The sequence below is a fragment of the Doryrhamphus excisus genome, chromosome 18 (assembly GCF_030265055.1).
Source record: "Doryrhamphus excisus isolate RoL2022-K1 chromosome 18, RoL_Dexc_1.0, whole genome shotgun sequence".
NCBI classification, from domain to species: Eukaryota; Metazoa; Chordata; class Actinopteri; order Syngnathiformes; family Syngnathidae; genus Doryrhamphus; species Doryrhamphus excisus.
In genome coordinates this window covers 12,801,331-12,819,436 of record NC_080483.1, presented here as the reverse complement: position 1 = coordinate 12,819,436, position 18,106 = coordinate 12,801,331, and the positions used below count along the sequence as shown (strand labels likewise).

At 40.9% G+C, this 18,106-nt stretch overlaps 1 protein-coding gene and 1 long non-coding RNA gene across 2 annotated transcripts in view; one reads left to right on the top strand and one right to left on the bottom strand.

Annotated features, from left to right (window-relative positions):
- LOC131105948 (uncharacterized) overlaps positions 1 to 18,089 on the bottom strand; it is a 100,143-nt gene extending 82,054 nt beyond the window's left edge. The window contains exons 1-2 of the long non-coding RNA XR_009120027.1: positions 18,013 to 18,089; positions 17,810 to 17,913 (exon numbers count right to left, since the gene is read on the bottom strand). This is a non-coding gene — a long non-coding RNA (uncharacterized LOC131105948). The remainder of the gene's footprint in view (positions 1 to 17,809; positions 17,914 to 18,012) is intronic.
- si:ch211-286o17.1 (hematopoietic progenitor cell antigen CD34) lies at positions 4,587 to 18,032 on the top strand. Its single transcript, XM_058054504.1, has 8 exons — positions 4,587 to 4,746; positions 12,871 to 12,975; positions 14,047 to 14,279; positions 14,358 to 14,438; positions 14,624 to 14,744; positions 14,851 to 14,903; positions 14,988 to 15,137; positions 16,670 to 18,032. The coding sequence occupies exons 1-8, from the start codon at positions 4,662 to 4,664 to the stop codon at positions 16,859 to 16,861; spliced, it is 1,020 nt and encodes a 339-aa protein (XP_057910487.1). The 5' UTR covers positions 4,587 to 4,661; the 3' UTR covers positions 16,862 to 18,032.
- Positions 18,090 to 18,106: the final 17 nt, after the last annotated feature.

The window sequence follows — 18,106 nt, the reverse complement described above, 5'->3', positions numbered from 1 at the left end:
GGGGGTGCTGGAGCCTATCCCAGCTCACCCAAAGCATGTTCACTTTAAATTATGGCAGTCATGACTAAGCAGGAAGAGGACAGGATATAGCACATTCGAAGACTCGCTCTCCCTTTAGCTAACCATGACAGACAGCACATTTAATATGGTGGCTGCAGTGACTTCTTCTACATGCAAAACAGGTGTGGTAGTGATTTCTGAATAAATGCTTCTTGAAAGTTACAGTCTGTTCTACAATGCATACAATCACTGGTTGTGAAAAAATGAGTTGAATCTGTTAATAACCTCAAATGTACACACACACGGCTCATCTTTGTTTTGTGTTTTCCTCTAAAATCAAGCGTCACATTCCCTGAAGTGCCGCTGGAACACATCCTGAAGGCTGCTGAGGTCTGCAGGCATCACCCCCCCCCCCCCCCCGCCCCCTGCCGCTTTAATTAAATATGCATGCTGCATTATCAGACTGCACACAATCAAACAGCCTGTGTGTGGAGTGTTTGTTCTTGCCAAGGACAGGAGACAGATGTCCAAATGGGGAAACTGAAACCTCTGATGGATCCACAAGAATAACTCCCAAGCTACCAGTCTCTATTTTGCTGACAATTTTTCCCCATTTATGTAATCAGCTAATCTGTGATGATGCTTCATCTGTTCAATTTGCAATGAGAAATCTTAACCATTTTTGCCCATCACAATTAATGACATCATCACATATTGTATTGTCTTGCATGATGCTTCTAAAACAGCAATAGCTGGAATTCCAATGCAGTGTTAATTAGTTAATTAAGCAGGAATGGAAGGGAACATGTGGAGAGCAGAGGACAGTTGACTACTGCCACCATGTGGCTTAGACTGGAAAGTGGACAGAACAACTGTTTAAATTAACAAAGAACTCATCTGTGTGTGTGTGTGTGTGTGTGTGTGTGGAGATGCAGAGGCAGGTCCCACAGGTCCTAAACACTGACATGTAGTCATGATTCACCATGATGAAAGGCACATTTTCTCCCCAGCTATAGGATTCCATCACTTCCTTTTTCCTGCCTGCACACTAAGAAGATCATCAAGACATCACCGCTATGGACCACAAAGGTAATGGCCAACTCGTGTTGCAGATAAATTCCCCTCTCTCTTCTTTCCTTTTTCTGACTTCCCCTCTGGGAACCACTACAGATGTGAGACAGTGACGTTGTAAACAATACCAATGTAAACCAAAACCGATATATGCAGTAGCTCTAACGTTGTGTAATAAACATATTTTGCTTCTTCTATTGGATTAATTTAAAAAAATTATATTAAATTTTAAAAAAAAGCTAATTCCTTCCTGGGGTGTGACATTAGATTAGTGCAATTCTTCTCAAATAGAAATGTACACTTCCTTGGGGAGCAACAGATAAGGAGTACTTTCAATGTTAGTACAGACCAGCCAACATGTACACATTTATAGTACTCAACATGCAATCTGGGGCTGCACAGCGGTCGTGGAAAACCGGAGTTCAATTCCACCCTCCGCCACCTCTGTGTGGAGTTTGCATGTTCTCCCCGTGCATGCGTGGGTTTTCTCCGGTTACTCCGGTTTCCTCCCACATTCCAAAAACATGCTAGGTTAATTGGTGACTCCAAATTGTCCATAGGTATGAATGTGAGTGTGAATGGTTGTTTGTCTATATGTGCCCTGTGATTGGCTGGCCACCAGTCCAGGGTGTACCCCGCCTCTCGCCTGAAGACAGCTGGGATAGGCTCCAGCACCCCAATGAATGAATGAATGAATATAATATTGATGCCCTTTTTCTGGCCTTTAAATTTCATTATTTTGTTGTTATATTTTTTTGCACAGCTTTGTTTTGCACCCAAAGCGAGTATTATTTTGTTTCCTTTCTTCCAGAAAAAAAAGAAAACAAACCCTTATAGTTTTAGTAATAGTTTTAAGCATGAGAATTAAGACTAAGACAGTAATATACACTTTAAGTTGAAGAATAAAACTGAAACTGGAGCTCAAACCGAGTCTCAGGAAGAACTTCTTTTAACGTCTTACGTCAAGACTCATGAATCATCGAGGTGGTATTGTTCCGGGTGGCCAGGAATTTCTCCTCACTAGAAAGACCATCGCATGTGGACAGTTGGCTGTTTTATAACTTCCTGTGGAGAAATTCTGCCAGCAGCTCTCACATATTCCACTCACAGAATACAGAGCAAATACTTTTGCTACCAAATAAAACAGGGATGATTAATATTCGGAGAAAAACAGTGAGAGAAATATCGAGAATTTTATGTCTTTTAGGGATATAGCATGCAGGAGAATAAAAAAGGTCTGGATTTGGATTTTTGTGGGTCTTAAAAGTATAGGCTAGGGGAGACCTCGTGAGAATGTGCTTTCACAAAAGCGCAGTGCAAACATTCTCCCCAGACACTTCATCATGCATTTCAAGAGTGCACTTTTGGGTGCAATTTCAATTTTGTGATTTTTGACAAAAAACGTAAGAGGGGGATATATCTTTTTTTTTCAACTTGCTTCTAATGCACTTTTCTGGTCAAAAACACAGTGGAAACCTCACACATGCTCAACAGGGGCCCCACAAGCACCCAAAAATGGCATAAAATGCCAGACTTTGAATTTTGTGATTTTTGACAAAAAACGTAGGGGGGGTATCGATTTTTTTCAACTTGCTTCTATTGCACTTTTCTGGTCAAAAACACAGTGGAAACCTCTCACACGCTCAACAGGGCCCCCAAATGCACGCAAAAATGGCATAAAATGCCAGAGTTTGAATTTTGTGATTTTTGACAAAAAAACGTAAGGGGGGGGGTGTATCGTTTTTTTCAGTTTTTTTCAACTTGCTTCTAATGCACTTTTCTGGTCAAAAACACAGTGGAAACCTCACACACGCTCAACAGGGGCCCCATACGCACCCCAAAATGGCATAAAATTCCAGAGTTTGAATTTTGTGATTTTTGACAAAAAACGTGTGTGTGTGGGGGGGGGGGGGGGGGTATCGATTTTTTCAACTTGCTTCTAATGCACTTTTCTGGTCAAAAACATAGTGGAAACCTCACACACACTCAACAGGGGCCCCAGAAGCACCAAAAAATCACATAAAATGCCAGACTTTCAATGTTGTGATTTTTGACAAAAAAAACGTAAGGGGGGGGGGGTTCAATTTTTTCAACTTGCTTCTAATGCACTTTTCTGGTTAAAAAAATAAAAATAAAACACAGTGGAAAGCTCACACACACACTCAACAGGGGCACCAGAAGCACCCAAAAATGGCATAAAATGCCAGACTTTCAATTTTGTGATTTTTGACAAAAAAAACCTAAGGGGGGGGGGGGGGGTGTATCGTTTTTTTCAGTTTTTTTCAATTCGCTTCTAATGCACTTTTCTGGTCAAAAACACAGATGCAGGAAGTGATGGGGGAAAAAAGCATACCCATGTAGGAGCAAGGCGCATCACGTGTAATATGTCGTACAGGAGACATAAACAGCACTTAGGTTGTGCCGGAGTATGGAATTTGTGCCGCTGCTGAGAGTTAAAGGTGTGTTTAATGCCATCTGACAGGAAGTTGTGATTGACGAGGACTGAAGTATCGTCCAAACACATAACTAGCTAATAGACTAATTAATATTTTTACTGGGGTGATGTGACTGCCGCTGTCCGGCTGTGGTCGCCGTAATGGGAATACATCGCTTCTCTGTCTTTTTCTCATCGGGTTGGGGGTGCAAAGCTGAAGTCACAGTGGGATGCCAATTGGCTGCCTAAACACCAAGCTGTTTGCACTAGTAAGTTTAGTAGTGGTCTTTTTAGGGGGAGGGGGAACGGCAGAGGAAATGGGGAGAAGGAATAGGGGGGTGACAGGCAATGGTGTCAAATTACTGGCTGTTTTAAGAATAGATCTCCACAGTCGGCTTCTACTAAATGACAAAAAAAAAAAAGAGGGCGGTGTATTTTTTAACAAGTCATTTTGGAATACCTTCACCAATGGTTCCAGATGTGCCAAAGCAGGAGAACCATTTTCAATTTACACAAGAGTGGCTGTGGGGGTATAGAGGCTAGCGGGGGTCTTTGTGGAAGTGTGAAATACTTAAACGGATCCTGCAGAGTCTTCACTTGTGGCTGATTGATGGCCTTCTTGAGCACGGCTACAGAAACGGATTAAGAAAATTAGCATGACACAGACTCGCACCTTTGTTTGCAAGCATGATATTGTGTTCTGTAGTCCATCTCCGTAAGCCTGTTAAGGAGCAGAGTGTCAGCCATCACCTTTCATTGTGTGCTGGATTAATGCTCCCATCCAGATGAGGTCACAGTTGTCATGGAGCACCCATGTTTGAATCCCAGTGTATGATAAACTTAGAAGATATTTGGAGAAAAAAAAAAGCAAGAATCCATTCACAACATCTGCCTTCCTTCACAGTGAGGGGCGTGGCCTCACGGGAAGGGTTAAAGTAACCAAGACGGGTGCAGGGCTGGGCCTCGACTAGGAAGGGAGGGAGGGAGTGAGGGAGGGAGGGAGGAAAGGGAGCGAGAATGGGAGGGCTGTATAAAAGTGACAGAACACAAGTAGTGCTTTATCCACTCTGAGCAAGAGGAAACCTTAAGCCACAGCTAAACCAGCTTTACCTCCACTTTCCCTCCATTTTGACCCATACCCGGCAGACACGTGCACATGGCAGCATCAGCCTCACAGCGAGAAGACCGACCCGCCAAAATTATGGCGTTGGCTTTACTCTTCGCTGCCGCAGTCATGAATGGTAAGTAATAAAATTCAATTTAAAGACAGAAAGAAAGTTGCAGAAGTGGTTAAAACTGTAAAGAGAGTGCAGGGCTGGGGTGTTTGAATCCAGTTTGAATCCAGTTTTAGCCCTACAACCTTTCAGAGCTCTAAATTACTAAAAAAAAATATTTCAATACTGAAAACAAAGTGAACAATTGTGTTGTTTTTCATTCAACATATGATATTCCAAGCTAAACAAAGGGATCGTCTTTTAGTGAGGTTCCAGCCATGTTATTTGAATGCATCTTTATTTTAAAAATATAATATATCTGTTTAACTACTATTTACTACAACTTGACTAAGGTTTATATTTAGCCAGATGTAATGTGAAGCCATGTATGCGTGAGTGGAAGAGGGCGTGTGTCTATACGGTCCTGACACATTCAAGTTGACTGATGGTTTTTTGAACTATCTGGAAAATCGGATACATCTCAAGTTCAAAATGTGGAACTTATATTATGAAAGTTGTTCCTACTTGATGCAATAGCATACGGTCATTTATTTTCATTTGCAGCATCTCAGCATGACCTCATGCTTGTTTTCGTCACCAGTTTTTTTTTTTTTTTTGCACAATCAATACTTTCCTTCTGACATTTTTTTTCCATCCAGTGTAGCAGAGACTTGATGTCTTGCAGCATCAAAACTATCACACAACCAAATAAGGCAGCAAACACCTTTAAGCCTCCCCCAAAATCTCCTCCCAAGGGAGTTACTTCAGCATTAAGTAGGAGTTCCAGCCAGGCTGATTTCATTAAACTCCAGTTTCAGTTCATTAATCATAAAATGAATGTGCAGAGAAAAAAGTGTGACAAAGCCAAGTTTAAATCATGTCCTAGGTATCAAATTGGAGATGACAGTGAAGTATACGTCAGTGTTGTGGCATAGATAATCAAAACAGAAAGAAACAAACATTCATAAAAAACAAGTATCAATAATCACAAATACGGAAAACCTCTAATTCTTGCTTTTTTTATTTTAACAAAATGCAAATAACTCTTTTGTGATGGAAGCCATGCTGCATATTATGTAATCAGTGGGTGATCGTTTTGCAAGTAGGAACTCAATGGGTGAGATTTATGGATGCTCAAGAGCATAACGGTTACCGGGACAAACGGAGAGAGGAGTTTTGGTAGCATAGCAGGGCAGGCCCGCAGGGGGAAAACTCCTGCAAGAGAACATTCAGCTGGCTTCTGGTGGAAAGCGCCGATAGGACTGTTGTGAAAAAACACAGGCACAAAACATTGCAAACACATCATCATGCTTCGAAGTACCACCTTAAATATTTCACCGATGTTCAATTTCCACAACACAGTTCATGGTGTGTGTGCTGTTAAGTGGTTTTAGGGCGGCTCTATAGTCCGGCGGCGAACCCAGCCCAAGATTCCTGCTAAGGTTCAAGCATGTAATTATGGGAATCATTGTTTGTGGAGCCACCATAGGAGGAGCAGATGTATCGGACAGTCAGATGTCAATGACAACATAGCGCCATGGCGATACAAGCAAATATATACTGTAACTGTACTGTATACTGTTCACCGAGCAGTGTCGTTCAGTTCGGTATAATGAACATTTACAATAGCATCTTTCGCAGCATAATTGCTGCAAGCCATAATTGGCCAAAACAGCTTTTTCGACACATTTTCATCATCATCATTATTATTATTATTATGTATTCACAGGATAGCAATTATGCTGTGGGTTTGACTTTCGGCACAATTGAGTACACTGACAATGACCATACACTTTAGGTGTTCAGTGGACCCAAGCACAGAACGGTTGCCTTAGTGCGAGTACGCTTTTATATCATGAGGCTACAATTTTTAGGTACAGTAATCCCAAGTTTAATCACGGTTAATGTCTTCCAGACCCGACCGTGATAAGTGAATTTCTGTGAAGTAGAATTCCTTATTTATAAATGGAATATTTTCATTGTTAGAGCATTGAAAGCCTGTTGACAAACTACTTAATAGGGTTATTAGAGCCCTCTAGACATAACATAACACCCCTATAGTCACCTTTACACTAACATTACCCCATATAGTAGACACATTAGACACATAAATTCACATAACATAGACTCACATGTTAGCATTGGAAGAGTTTTCTGGACAGTGTACTTCCTGCATTGTATTCATAGTTAATGTAATATTACTATTACTATTTTCATTGTTAGAGCATTGAAAGTCTGTTGACAAACTTCTTAATAGGGTTTTTAACATTATTAGAGCCCTCTAGACATAAGATAACACCCCTGTAGTCACCTTTACACTAACATTACCCCATATAGTAGACACATTAGACAACATAGATTCACATAACATAGACTCACATGCTAGCATTGGAAGAGTTTTCCAAATGTCATATATTCACTGTGTCATGAGGCTATAGTTTTTAGGTACAGCAATCCCAAGTTTAATCACGGTTAATGGGGTTCCGGACACGACAGTGATAAGTGAACCCAACTGTGATAAGTGAATTTCTGTGAAGTAGAATTCCTTATTTATAAATGGAATATTTTCATTGTCAGAGCGTTGAAAGTCTGTTGACAAACTTCTTAATAGGGTTTTTAACATTATTAGAGCCCTCTAGACATAAGATAACACCCCTATAGTCACCTTTACACTAACATTACCCCATATAGTAGACACATAAATAAGACAACATAGACTCACATGTTAGCATTGGAAGAGTTTTCTGCACATTGTACTTCCTGCATTGTATTCATAGTTAATGTAATATTACTGACATCTAGTGGCCAGTGTACAACACTGCATATTAAGTCATTGCAGGAGTCTTCCGAGTGCCATATATTTGTATTTTAATTTAATGTAGCCATTTTTAGGTATGAAATATTTTCATTTAAGCCAAGAATACATACAGTTTGCATGGATATGCATATTTCTTGACAAATAATTGGCCTCAGTCAACCACAAAACAGGAATAATATACAGATTTAGTGAAGCCATGAAATTCAAACCGCATAGTAGGCAAGGGACGACTGTATTTCCATCCCGCCTACACATTCTCAAAGCGGTGAGTTTGGGGGAAACGTGGCTTAATTAAACAAGCCTTCATTCAACATTTGAAGCCGTAATTCAAGTTATAAACATAGAGAGCAGGCTTGTATACAACATGGTGACTTTTGCTGCATTAAACACTGACCGCATTTTCAAATGCAAGGATGAAATCTTTACACGTCAACTAAGTGCACTCACGTCGGTCGTCTTAATGGTCTTGTTGTAGCCATTTCTCAGTACCACCCGTGGATGAACGCACTATAATAGTAATTGCTCTTCGAAAATATGTAGTACATCTCAAATTATTTCTGGATACAATCAATACAAAGCCTCAGAATATTTGACTCGGTGTGCAAACCGAGCCCTCAAAAGTCTACCTGCACAGAATCAAACCCAACAGGCCTTTTTACAGCTTTGCACAAAGTAGGCACAAGTGAGTGTTAGTGTGCAGTGGAGTGGGGAGTGGAGGAGGGGTGGATGGGGTGCTCCGACAACTCGCCAATTGAAAGCAGATGTCACGTTTCCTGATTGTGGCCCTCATAAGCAGGCACTGTACTTTTGATAAGAAGGCCTCGGGGGTATGTGGCGGCCCCAGCTGAGCAGCACCGGGTGAAGTACACGGTGCTTCCATAGACCTGATTAAAACCATGAAAGCTTGTCGTTTTCCTGCCAAGGGGAGAGAACGGGACGGCTATTAATCGCCCCGGACTGGAATGAATGGGGGGGGAGGTTGGGCACAGTCAAGATAGTGGGGGTCAGCAGCCTGTTGTTTCAAAAAGTGTAGAGTTGCAGAGCGTGTTTAACCCAAAGGGTTAAGGCTCCGGTGTCACATTCCTCTGCATACTCTAAACTATACAACTCAGGTTCTTTAAGAGGAATGTGATATGCAATTACCGGTATGTTGTAGGATACAAGATACGTGTAAAAGCCAAGAATGTCCAGTTGAGAAAAGTGTCCTGATGAATCTTTATGTGCAGGCATCTTAAGAGATGCACGTTAGCAAGGCTAAATCAAGACCAAGCATGGCGTTAAAACATACAATATAACAGACAGACAGTGTGAGGAAACCATCTGATTGGTAATGGTAATGGTTTCATTTCATTTGAACGTGCATCATATTACAATTGAATGCATCACATAATCAGTTCACAGTTCCACATGTCCAAAAGGAGTAGGAAGAAGCAAAGCTTATTAAATCCTACCCCTCCATCTGGTACTTTTACAATCAGTAACTGTTACATTTGTTCACTTCCTGCTTTCCTAATATAGTTAAAAAAAGTTTTTTAATTTTTTGTCACGTACCGAAGTACAAGGCGTTAAGACCATACAATGACATAATGGGTACCATAGTAACTGTCAATATGGTGATATATAGCACATCGTGACTGGTTCAAGACTCTTGGTAATGGTTTAATTTCATTTGAACATGCATCAGATTACAATTGAATGCATCACATAATCAGTTCACAGTTCCACATGTCCAAAAGGAGTAGGAAGAAGCAAAGCTTATTAAATCATACCCCTCCATCTGGTACTTTTACAATCAGTAACTGTTACATTTGTTCACTTCCTGCTTTCTATAATACAGTTTAAGTTTTTTTTTTAAAATAATGTACCTCATACCGAAGTACAAGGTGATATGACCATACAATGACATAATGGGTACCATAGTAACTGTCAATATTGGGAACAAAGAAGTCTTTATTAAGACTCTAGTATTGACAATACACTTTAAAATCGGCTTGCATTTACGTTCTGGACACAGATGGCAACAGAAACGCTACAAATGTAAGACAAATTGGTGTCTCGTTGTGTGAATAAGTGATCACATGTCCAAGGAAGTAGGCAGATCTTCGTCACCTCCCTAGGCCTCATCATTAAAAGGAAAAATAAGCAGTGTCTAAATAGTGATGAAACGTGAGTTTTCTAAGACCGTGGGAAATATGCAACTGCTCTTTATTTGTCCCAAGAGCGTAACATGTACTGAGAGGAGAATGTTATGGTCTGGAATCCTGACGCGCTTCCTCCAGAACGTGGGAGGTGTGTAGTGGCTCACCTCAGTGGATGCCTGGGATTAGCTGTGCGTGACTGGGAGAGGGTGAGCAGTCAACGAGATGTGTGGAGATGTAGGTTTGTCTTCCTCTACAGCTCACCACATTCCTCTAACTCAAATCCCAAGAGATGATGGGGTGCGGACAGGGGTCTGTAAGAGACCAGGGTTCAATTCCACCCTCGGCCATCTCTGTGTGGGGTTTGCATGTTCTCCCCGTGCATGTGAGTTTTCTCCGGGTACTCCGGTTTCCTCCCACATTCCAAAAACATGCTAGGTTAATTGGCGACTCCAAATTGTCCATAGGTATGAATGTGAGTGTGAATGGTTGTTTGTCTATATGTGCCCTGTGATTGGCTGGCCACCAGTCCAGGGTGTACCCCGCCTCTCGCACAAAGACAGCTGGGATAGGCTCCAGCACCCTCCACGACCCTTGTGAGGATAAGCGGTAGAAAATGAATGAATGAATGAGTTCTCCTCCTATTGTGTGTGGAAGTGGTAACTTTTTGGCTTCTTATTTTGTTTTTTCCCCACCCTCGGCCATCTTTGTGTGGAGTTTGCATGTTCCCCCGTACATGCGTGGGTTTTCTCAAGACAGCTGGGATAGGCTCCAGCACCCCCGCGACCCTTGTGAGGAAAAGCGCTAAAAGCGGTAGAAAATGAATGAATGAATGTTAAAAAATTAAAAAAAAAAACACTGAGCTTCTCAGGCTAATATGGTCACTCTTTAACGGCTGTTTTTCTGTAATCATTATATTAGCATGTGTTCTTACAAAATGCCACAGCCAAAATTCAGGTTAGCGTTGTAGGTTGTAGCTTGCATTGTTTTCCATTTTCTGACAAACAGCATCAAAATCTACCTGGAAAAAAAATTCATGCTTCATTCACAACATTAAAATACCTTGTTAGCTTGCCGTGAATAGAGAAACCGCCAAAACATCAGTAATGTATGTATTGCAAAGTCTCGAAACCCCATTCCCACCTAACACATACATACAATATAATGTGCAGCTGCTATGGACAGTTGCTGAGATGGAGCATGCCGCAAAAGAACTTAAAGATTACTGACTCAAACACCTGCTCACACTCAACACTATAGTGGCACCTGCCTGTCATTTTGATTTATCAAAAGAAAACAAGCACTGATACCGCTACTGTGAGACATCATCTACATTCTATAAAAAGCAACCTATAGAGATGCTTATACAGTATATGGTTCACAGCCTTTGATCATACGTTGTGTGTCATTTAAGAAACATGTTGGAATTTAGGAGATGCCAAAAAAGTATTTCGGGAAAAAAAAAATATCCTACCAACCTCAAGTGATTTAAAGAATGCCAAGATCCAAAACTTCAGAATATTCAGATGGGAATTCATCAGGTCTCTATAAAAAATGTCTCACTCATTGCAGTCTAAACTAAACTCTTTTCATGTGCAAAATAGGATAACAGAGCAATACCATAATGACCGATATGTAATTGTTCCAATTAGATCATGAAAGCAACCTTAATCACATTGTGAAGCTTTTTAATCAGTCGTAAACAGACAAAATGGCAATGAACAGTCCATGATGCTTGCTTATGTCAGTCAAAAAAATAAAAAAACTAATACCAATAAAAGTATGTGTGTGGATATACTGTATTTTCCTGGACTTTGTGATATAAATCACCGCAAACCTAATTGCAATACACATCTGAAGCCAACTTTGTGTCAGCTCAAAACGCTGCCAAGGTCTAAATTAAAGCTGCATGTGAGCAAAAAAAAAAAAAAGGAAAACAATATTCCAATTTGAGAGAGTACAGGAAGCAGCAAAACTAACACAGCAAGCGAGAGCGTAATGAGATCTGCAGAGTTGACGCATTATGGGAATGTTTGGAAAGTGAGGTAATGATGATGGTGGTGGTGTTTTGGCAGCGTGACGGAAATCTGGGTAGCAGGAATGCTGTCTTTTTGTTTTGATTGCCGGACCCTCCTCCCGCAATTTGAACTGTCACGGCAACAAAAGGCCTCAACCTCATCATCAGATCAGTGTCAGTGCAGGGTGGGGTCGCACACACAAAAAAAGACAAAACCAGTGTGCATATTCACATAAAAAAAGAAATACATGGCAGCTAGAAATAACCCTATAAGACTCGATTTTATAGTATTAAATAATGAGCGGAAGATGACATAATGATAATAATTCTTCAAAAATGACTTAACTTTGGATGCCCCATTCAATGGAATTCAATTCAAACTATTTAATAAGCTCTATTATCTAATCATACTGTATGTCTCTGAAACAAAACACCACCCTCTGCATGCATTGGAACATAACAGTCATAACAATATTAATAAAAGTTTAATTGAAAAAGACACAAACGCAACAAGCCCAACCAACAGACCATGTAGAGTCTGAATCAACAGGTTCTTGCAAATGTGTATATACACATTTTTAATCTAAGTACTGTTAGTTAGGTTTGGCTTAGGAAAAATAATCCTATGCTGGCGATAGAAGCACCGTAAGACTAAACAGAACTTTGTGACTGACAAAATACGTCATTATAGCTTGTGTGAAACACCGTCTTCTGGCATGCAGCTTTATAATAATAAATTGTGTTTCGTAGTTTGGCAAAAGCCCATCGCATTGGCTCTTGTGTGCTTGCCATGAGTGGACAAATTTTCCTGGGAAGCTCCCAGCATCTTTCCCAGTGGGAGGTGAGATAGTTTGGCCGGGCCTTGTCTTGTAGTAGGGAAAACGGTTTATTTGAAAAGGGGTCTACTATTGACTTTTTTGTTATTACAGTGGCGCTCATTGATTTAAGGTCTTACCGGGAGATCAGATAGTCTTTGGGTTCTAAAGTGCTCTACTGCAAGCTGGATGCTATCCAGTCTGCTCAGCCATGGAATTTAAAGCATGTATTGTATGATCACCACTCAAAATTTAGCCAGTTAGCATATACATAAACATTAAAATCATTTGAGAGTTGCAACCAAAATTCCAACCCAGCAAGTATTGCATATTTATCTGTTTTTTTTAAATTTTATTTTACAGCAGGAGTCAGAGCACAAGATGAGAACATTGTTACAGATGCATTGCCAACCGTGCATGCAGAAGGCTACATACGTGGAGACATGATTCCTGTTGTGACTCCGTCTGGTAAGATACATTATTGGATTAAAGTCTGAGAAAATGTTGCTGTCTTAAGAAAAACAGCAGTTTTTGTGGAATTTTGCCCATCATTCACAATCCATATGCAAGACATGAACACAAGTCTTTGTTTTCTGTGAGTTCTAAATAGCTAAAAATAGCTTACAAAAAGAGGCAGCTAAAAATGCACATAATGGAACGCAACTATTTTGCCAATAAAGCCTTCTGAAAAAAACCTTCAAAAACCACCAACACTCCAATTACATACAGTAATGACTTGCATATTTATCAAGCTATACAGCAGCATTGTTATACGATATGCCTTTATTAACCCACAAGGGGAAATTATTGACATTGTTATGCCAAAAAACTACATTATCGATGTAGTGACACCTTGCCGCACGACTCTGGCGACTAGCGACACACACTCACCACCACACACTTAACGCATATTGGCGTTTTCAACACTGCTGCTGCGTTTTGTTTTTGAGTTTGGAAAAGTAAACGTTAGGTAGGGCTGGGCAATATGGACCAAAAACTCATATCCTGATATATTTAGGTTGAATATCGATGCACGATATACAGGTATATCCTGATATTTTTTCCACAAAGTGACTTTAGATGAAAGTCAAATATGCATATCAAATTGTTTTATTGAAATAAATAGTACTTAACATTGCGGGTGCTTTTTATTATTTTTATTTTAAAGCTTCATGCAATAGGCACATAAAAAATAATTGTATCTAAATAATAGCCACTAAAATAAAGTGCCATTCTCTATTTTATATTGAGAAAAATGTAACCTTTTTATAACAAACCTTTAATGATGTTCCATCCTCATATTGGAGTTGGTGTCCTCATAGTAGATACCCGATGAGTCAGAGTTAGCGGAAGTTCTGGCTATGCATATTTTTAACGCCTAACCACACATGATGATGACAAACCAACTAAACTAAAACCCAAGAGGGACACTTTTTGGCATGTTTAAAGAGCAGAAGTCATGCCTACTGGTAAAAAGGCCCACAGTACAAACTCTGCTTATCTGCTGCATAACTCATTTCCATTTAATTCAAATTTCAGAGAGCGGCAATGAAAAAGTCACCGTTTTGTTTGACTTGAACACACCCGCTGAGCAAATTACACCAGCTACAGAACAGATGAGTGACGAAGAGGAAACAACTAGACCCGAAGGTGAAGCAGCTGACGATGGCCAGGTCACCATAGACGTGTATCCTGATCAACCCCAAATCGAGGAGCAACAGACCGCCGCACCTGCACCTGGGAGAGGAGACGGTCCGGACAACATTCCCAGGGTGAGATTTTTTTTTTAATCATATTTCGGTAACATTGACCGTTTGGTTGGATGCTAAAATATGACTTATGTCCATCAGGGCGATGTCGTGTGCGTTGGCAAAGACGCTGTCCATGATAAAAACGCAGTCAATCTGAAACTCGCCCACTTTTCCAACTGTGTAAGTAAAAGCATCACTTTCTATTTGCTCAGCGCATAATTTCAATACATAATAATGTGAGATCGCTATAGTAAGCCAGTGTGTGAATTCCAAAAGTTTAGCCACCACTCCCTTACATGACACTGAATGACAAACAAACATCGCCTTAAGCAACCGTTCAACTAAAATATTTCATCACCTTGCAGGACCACACCAAAGTAAGGATCCAGAGCGTCCTCGAGGAGTTGTGTGGTGAAGACTGCAAGCTAGAGATCTACCAGGAAGACAACACAGACCAGATCCTTGTATCTGGACAGTATGTTGAAGGTCAGAGATGGTCTCTGTTGGAGCTATAAGGATGATACCAACTCTGTAGTGTACTTTGGATGGTGTTGATGTACTGTGTCTAATCTGTGCCTCTCCTTATTGGTAGATGATATTAAAGGCATGGTCAACAAGTTTAACAACGACAACATTAAAGATAAGGTAAAAAAAAAACACATGCTCAAGTAATATGTGCAGGACAATAATCGTCATACGTGTACTTTTTGTTTGTGTGTTGCTGCCCAGACCGGTGTGAAGGAGGCGGTTCCTCACTGGAGGAAGAACTCGAAACTGGTGCTGATTTCCCTGCTGCTGACTGGCTTGCTGCTGGCTGCTCTTCTTGTGGCTGGTTATTACTTTAAGACCCACCACAAGAATTCCAAAGGAGTCCGGCTGGTGAGTGCATGACAGGATGCATTCATTCATTTTCTACAGCTTTTCCGCACGAGGGTTACGGGGGTGCTGGAGCCTATCCCAGCTGTCTTCGGGCGAGAGGCTGGTCGCCAGCCAATCACAGGGCACATATAGACAAACAACCATTCACACTCACATTCATACCTATGGACAATTTGGAGTGGCCAATTAACCTAGCATGTTTTTGGAATGTGGGAGGAAACCGGAGTATCCGGAGAAAACCCACGCATGCACGGGGAGAACATGCAAACTCCACACAGATATGGGTGGAATTAAACCCTGGTTTTCTAACACCGGCTCACTGTGACTTGTACAAGCTGTTAGCTGAACATGCTTAGTGGGACCAATCACAGCGGAGTGGGGGTGCCCGTAGGCGGGCCATAGATGGAATAAATTAAAAAAGCCTGTTTTGTAAGTCCAAAGAAATACAGTTAGAATAGGTGCAGATTCTGGAAGATCTAGAAAGCTATAGTGTCTAGCTGCTCTATAGGAGTCCACAACTCAATACAAAGGGTCGGAAATGAGCATAGAAGGTCCTCTTTAAGGTAATGGACTTATTGACTTGCCTCGGTCATTACTACCTCATTGGCTTGACGTGTGTCTATGAATGTAGGAGGAAAGGTTTGACAAAGGATGGGCACAATCTGGCAAATTAATGAGTTTCAGAATTTGATCAGTGAGTTGACCAATCTAAGTCTCTTTTTCACCCAAAGTCTGCTGGGATAAGCGCTAGTTTTCTCATAACCTTGACTAAGATAGGCATTAGAAAAAGGATGGATGATCAATGATATATGCTGTGAAGGTCGAAATAAGCCATGCTGCAGAAAGATGTTGCGTTAGAAACCAATTTCAATGGTTGTTGTGACTATTATGTACTCCATGTGAATTAGATCTTGGACCACCCTTCCTGCAACTACTTTTCTTTGAGTACATATGGATTATGACTTGAATATATGATTCTTCCATTGTCAGTTCATCACCGTCTCCCGCTTGAGGGAGTAGAGCGGCTTGACTCGCTTAACGCAGCCTTTTGTAACTCAACCCTTGCCAGAAGTCTACACGTGGTTTGAGTTCCTTTTTCTCACTAGCTCATGACATCATCCTTTGTAAGAGTTACCACATGGAGGCACACCCATGCTACGATTTTGATGGAACCGTCTTTGTTCCAAGGCTCTGCACCACTCTTTTGGACATATTGTGTATAAATCCATGGAGGTCTTCTCATTGATCTAGCCACTCCCTAAATGTGAACGCTATCAGAAAGAGTTACTAGTATGGGAGTTGTGTGACCTCGCAGCAACATCTGAGTTCACACAGCTGTAAATCATGAACTTATGGGAATTAAGAGCCAATTACTTTGTTTACTTTGGGGCTACACCCACATGTGCACATCGGTTCTCACTTCGCACCGTCTTGCTTGATTGCTTGTGCTATTTGAACAGGAAAATTAAACTCCTTCGGGTTGCATGTGTTAGCTTGATGCTAACAAAATGCTGCCTTTGTGCTTTCCTCAGGCCGAGTCCTACCAAGTGGATGAGGAGAACCAGGCCAACACCCTGGTATCTGTTGCCCCCTTGCCTCAGGAGCCACTTGACAAGGTCACCGCCAATGGAGAATCTCCACCAGAAAATGGAACCAACGCTTCCCCGACCACTAATGGACACTCTTCTGCCACCCAGACCTCAGTGGCCGACACAGAGATGTGAATCTTGACACCTCCTCTGCCCCCCTCCCCAAACCTTAAACCATCAACCACTGGTTATTACTACCCACAATTCCAGCTGCCTTGAAAGGTCTCCACACTTTGGAGAGACACATTGAGAAAAATCAACTGTCTTCCTTACCTGAAACAACCCCCCCACACATCTCCATTTCTCCTAACTCCACCACCCAGGATGAATCCATCAGTGACCTTCATAATAACTATAATGACAATGCCTGTAATGTGAAAAAATTTGGGAGGAGCCTGCGTACAATGTATTTGGGACTAAAACTGCTCAGCAAGGTGCTGACTGGGATTTGTCAGCACCCCCTACCATTAGTCTTGAAGGAATAGAAATTGGAATTCAGTAATTTGCTGTTGATTCTTAACATGATTTTTGGGTGTTATATCCTTGTAAAAAAAAAACTTTTTGTTTATTATTGTCTTTTGTTTTTTTCCACCCCCAATGTGCCCAAAAACTACAAACTGTTAAGTGTACAATTTCCATTGTAGCTGGGAATATATGGGATGCAATGATCCAACCGAAGCTTGAACTAAATCTGATCAATTTAGCAAGGGGTATCAGCCCAAACATTCATTATAGAAACCATAGCTTTGTTCCAATGCTATCACCCTGAAGTATTTGAGATTTAATGAAGAATGTGTTAAGATTAAGCTGTCATACATTAAGCTGTTCTTTGCAAAAGATACACATCACTTTGTGTTGCAAACTTCAGCCAAATCTTTGTCAGAAAAATGTTTGATCTTTTTGTGTTTGCATGTTGACTTTTCATATGACATGAGTGTACAGTTTTGTTTTTGTTTTTTTTTAACCGACACTGATTGCCCTTTTTCCACTGGCAGTGCATCAACATTTTTTTATTGGTAATAAAAGTAGAAAAGCACAAAAAAAGACACAGTTGGAGGTCAACAAAGTCAGTGTTTTACTTACCAGGTCTCCATCATGTCCACCACCAGGTAGTACAGTCTGCCAAACGTCTTGTAAAATAGGTGCAATATGTTCGCCATACATATGAAGTATATTGACACGTCTTCCTGTGCAAATATTAAATGCTTGGTTAGCTTCGACGTTTACTCAGCAACGATTACTGTACAAATGATACAATTCATTCATGGATTTTCTATACCGCTTACCCTCGTGGTGATTAATTCAGGAAGTAGGAACGGATACGTAAATATGTCGCCGTGTTTTAGTCGGACCCTTTAAAGCGACGCACTGTGCTCAATT

Excerpts from the sequence above, each read along its gene's own strand:
- si:ch211-286o17.1 (XM_058054504.1), top strand. The coding sequence starts at position 4,662 with ATGGCAGCATCAGCCTCACAGCGAGAAGACCGACCCGCCAAAATTATG. Across the intron at positions 14,439-14,623 it reads TCGCCCACTTTTCCAACTGT|GACCACACCAAAGTAAGGAT; the intron begins GTAAGTAAAAGC and ends ATCACCTTGCAG. Across the intron at positions 14,745-14,850 it reads ATCTGGACAGTATGTTGAAG|ATGATATTAAAGGCATGGTC; the intron begins GTCAGAGATGGT and ends CCTTATTGGTAG.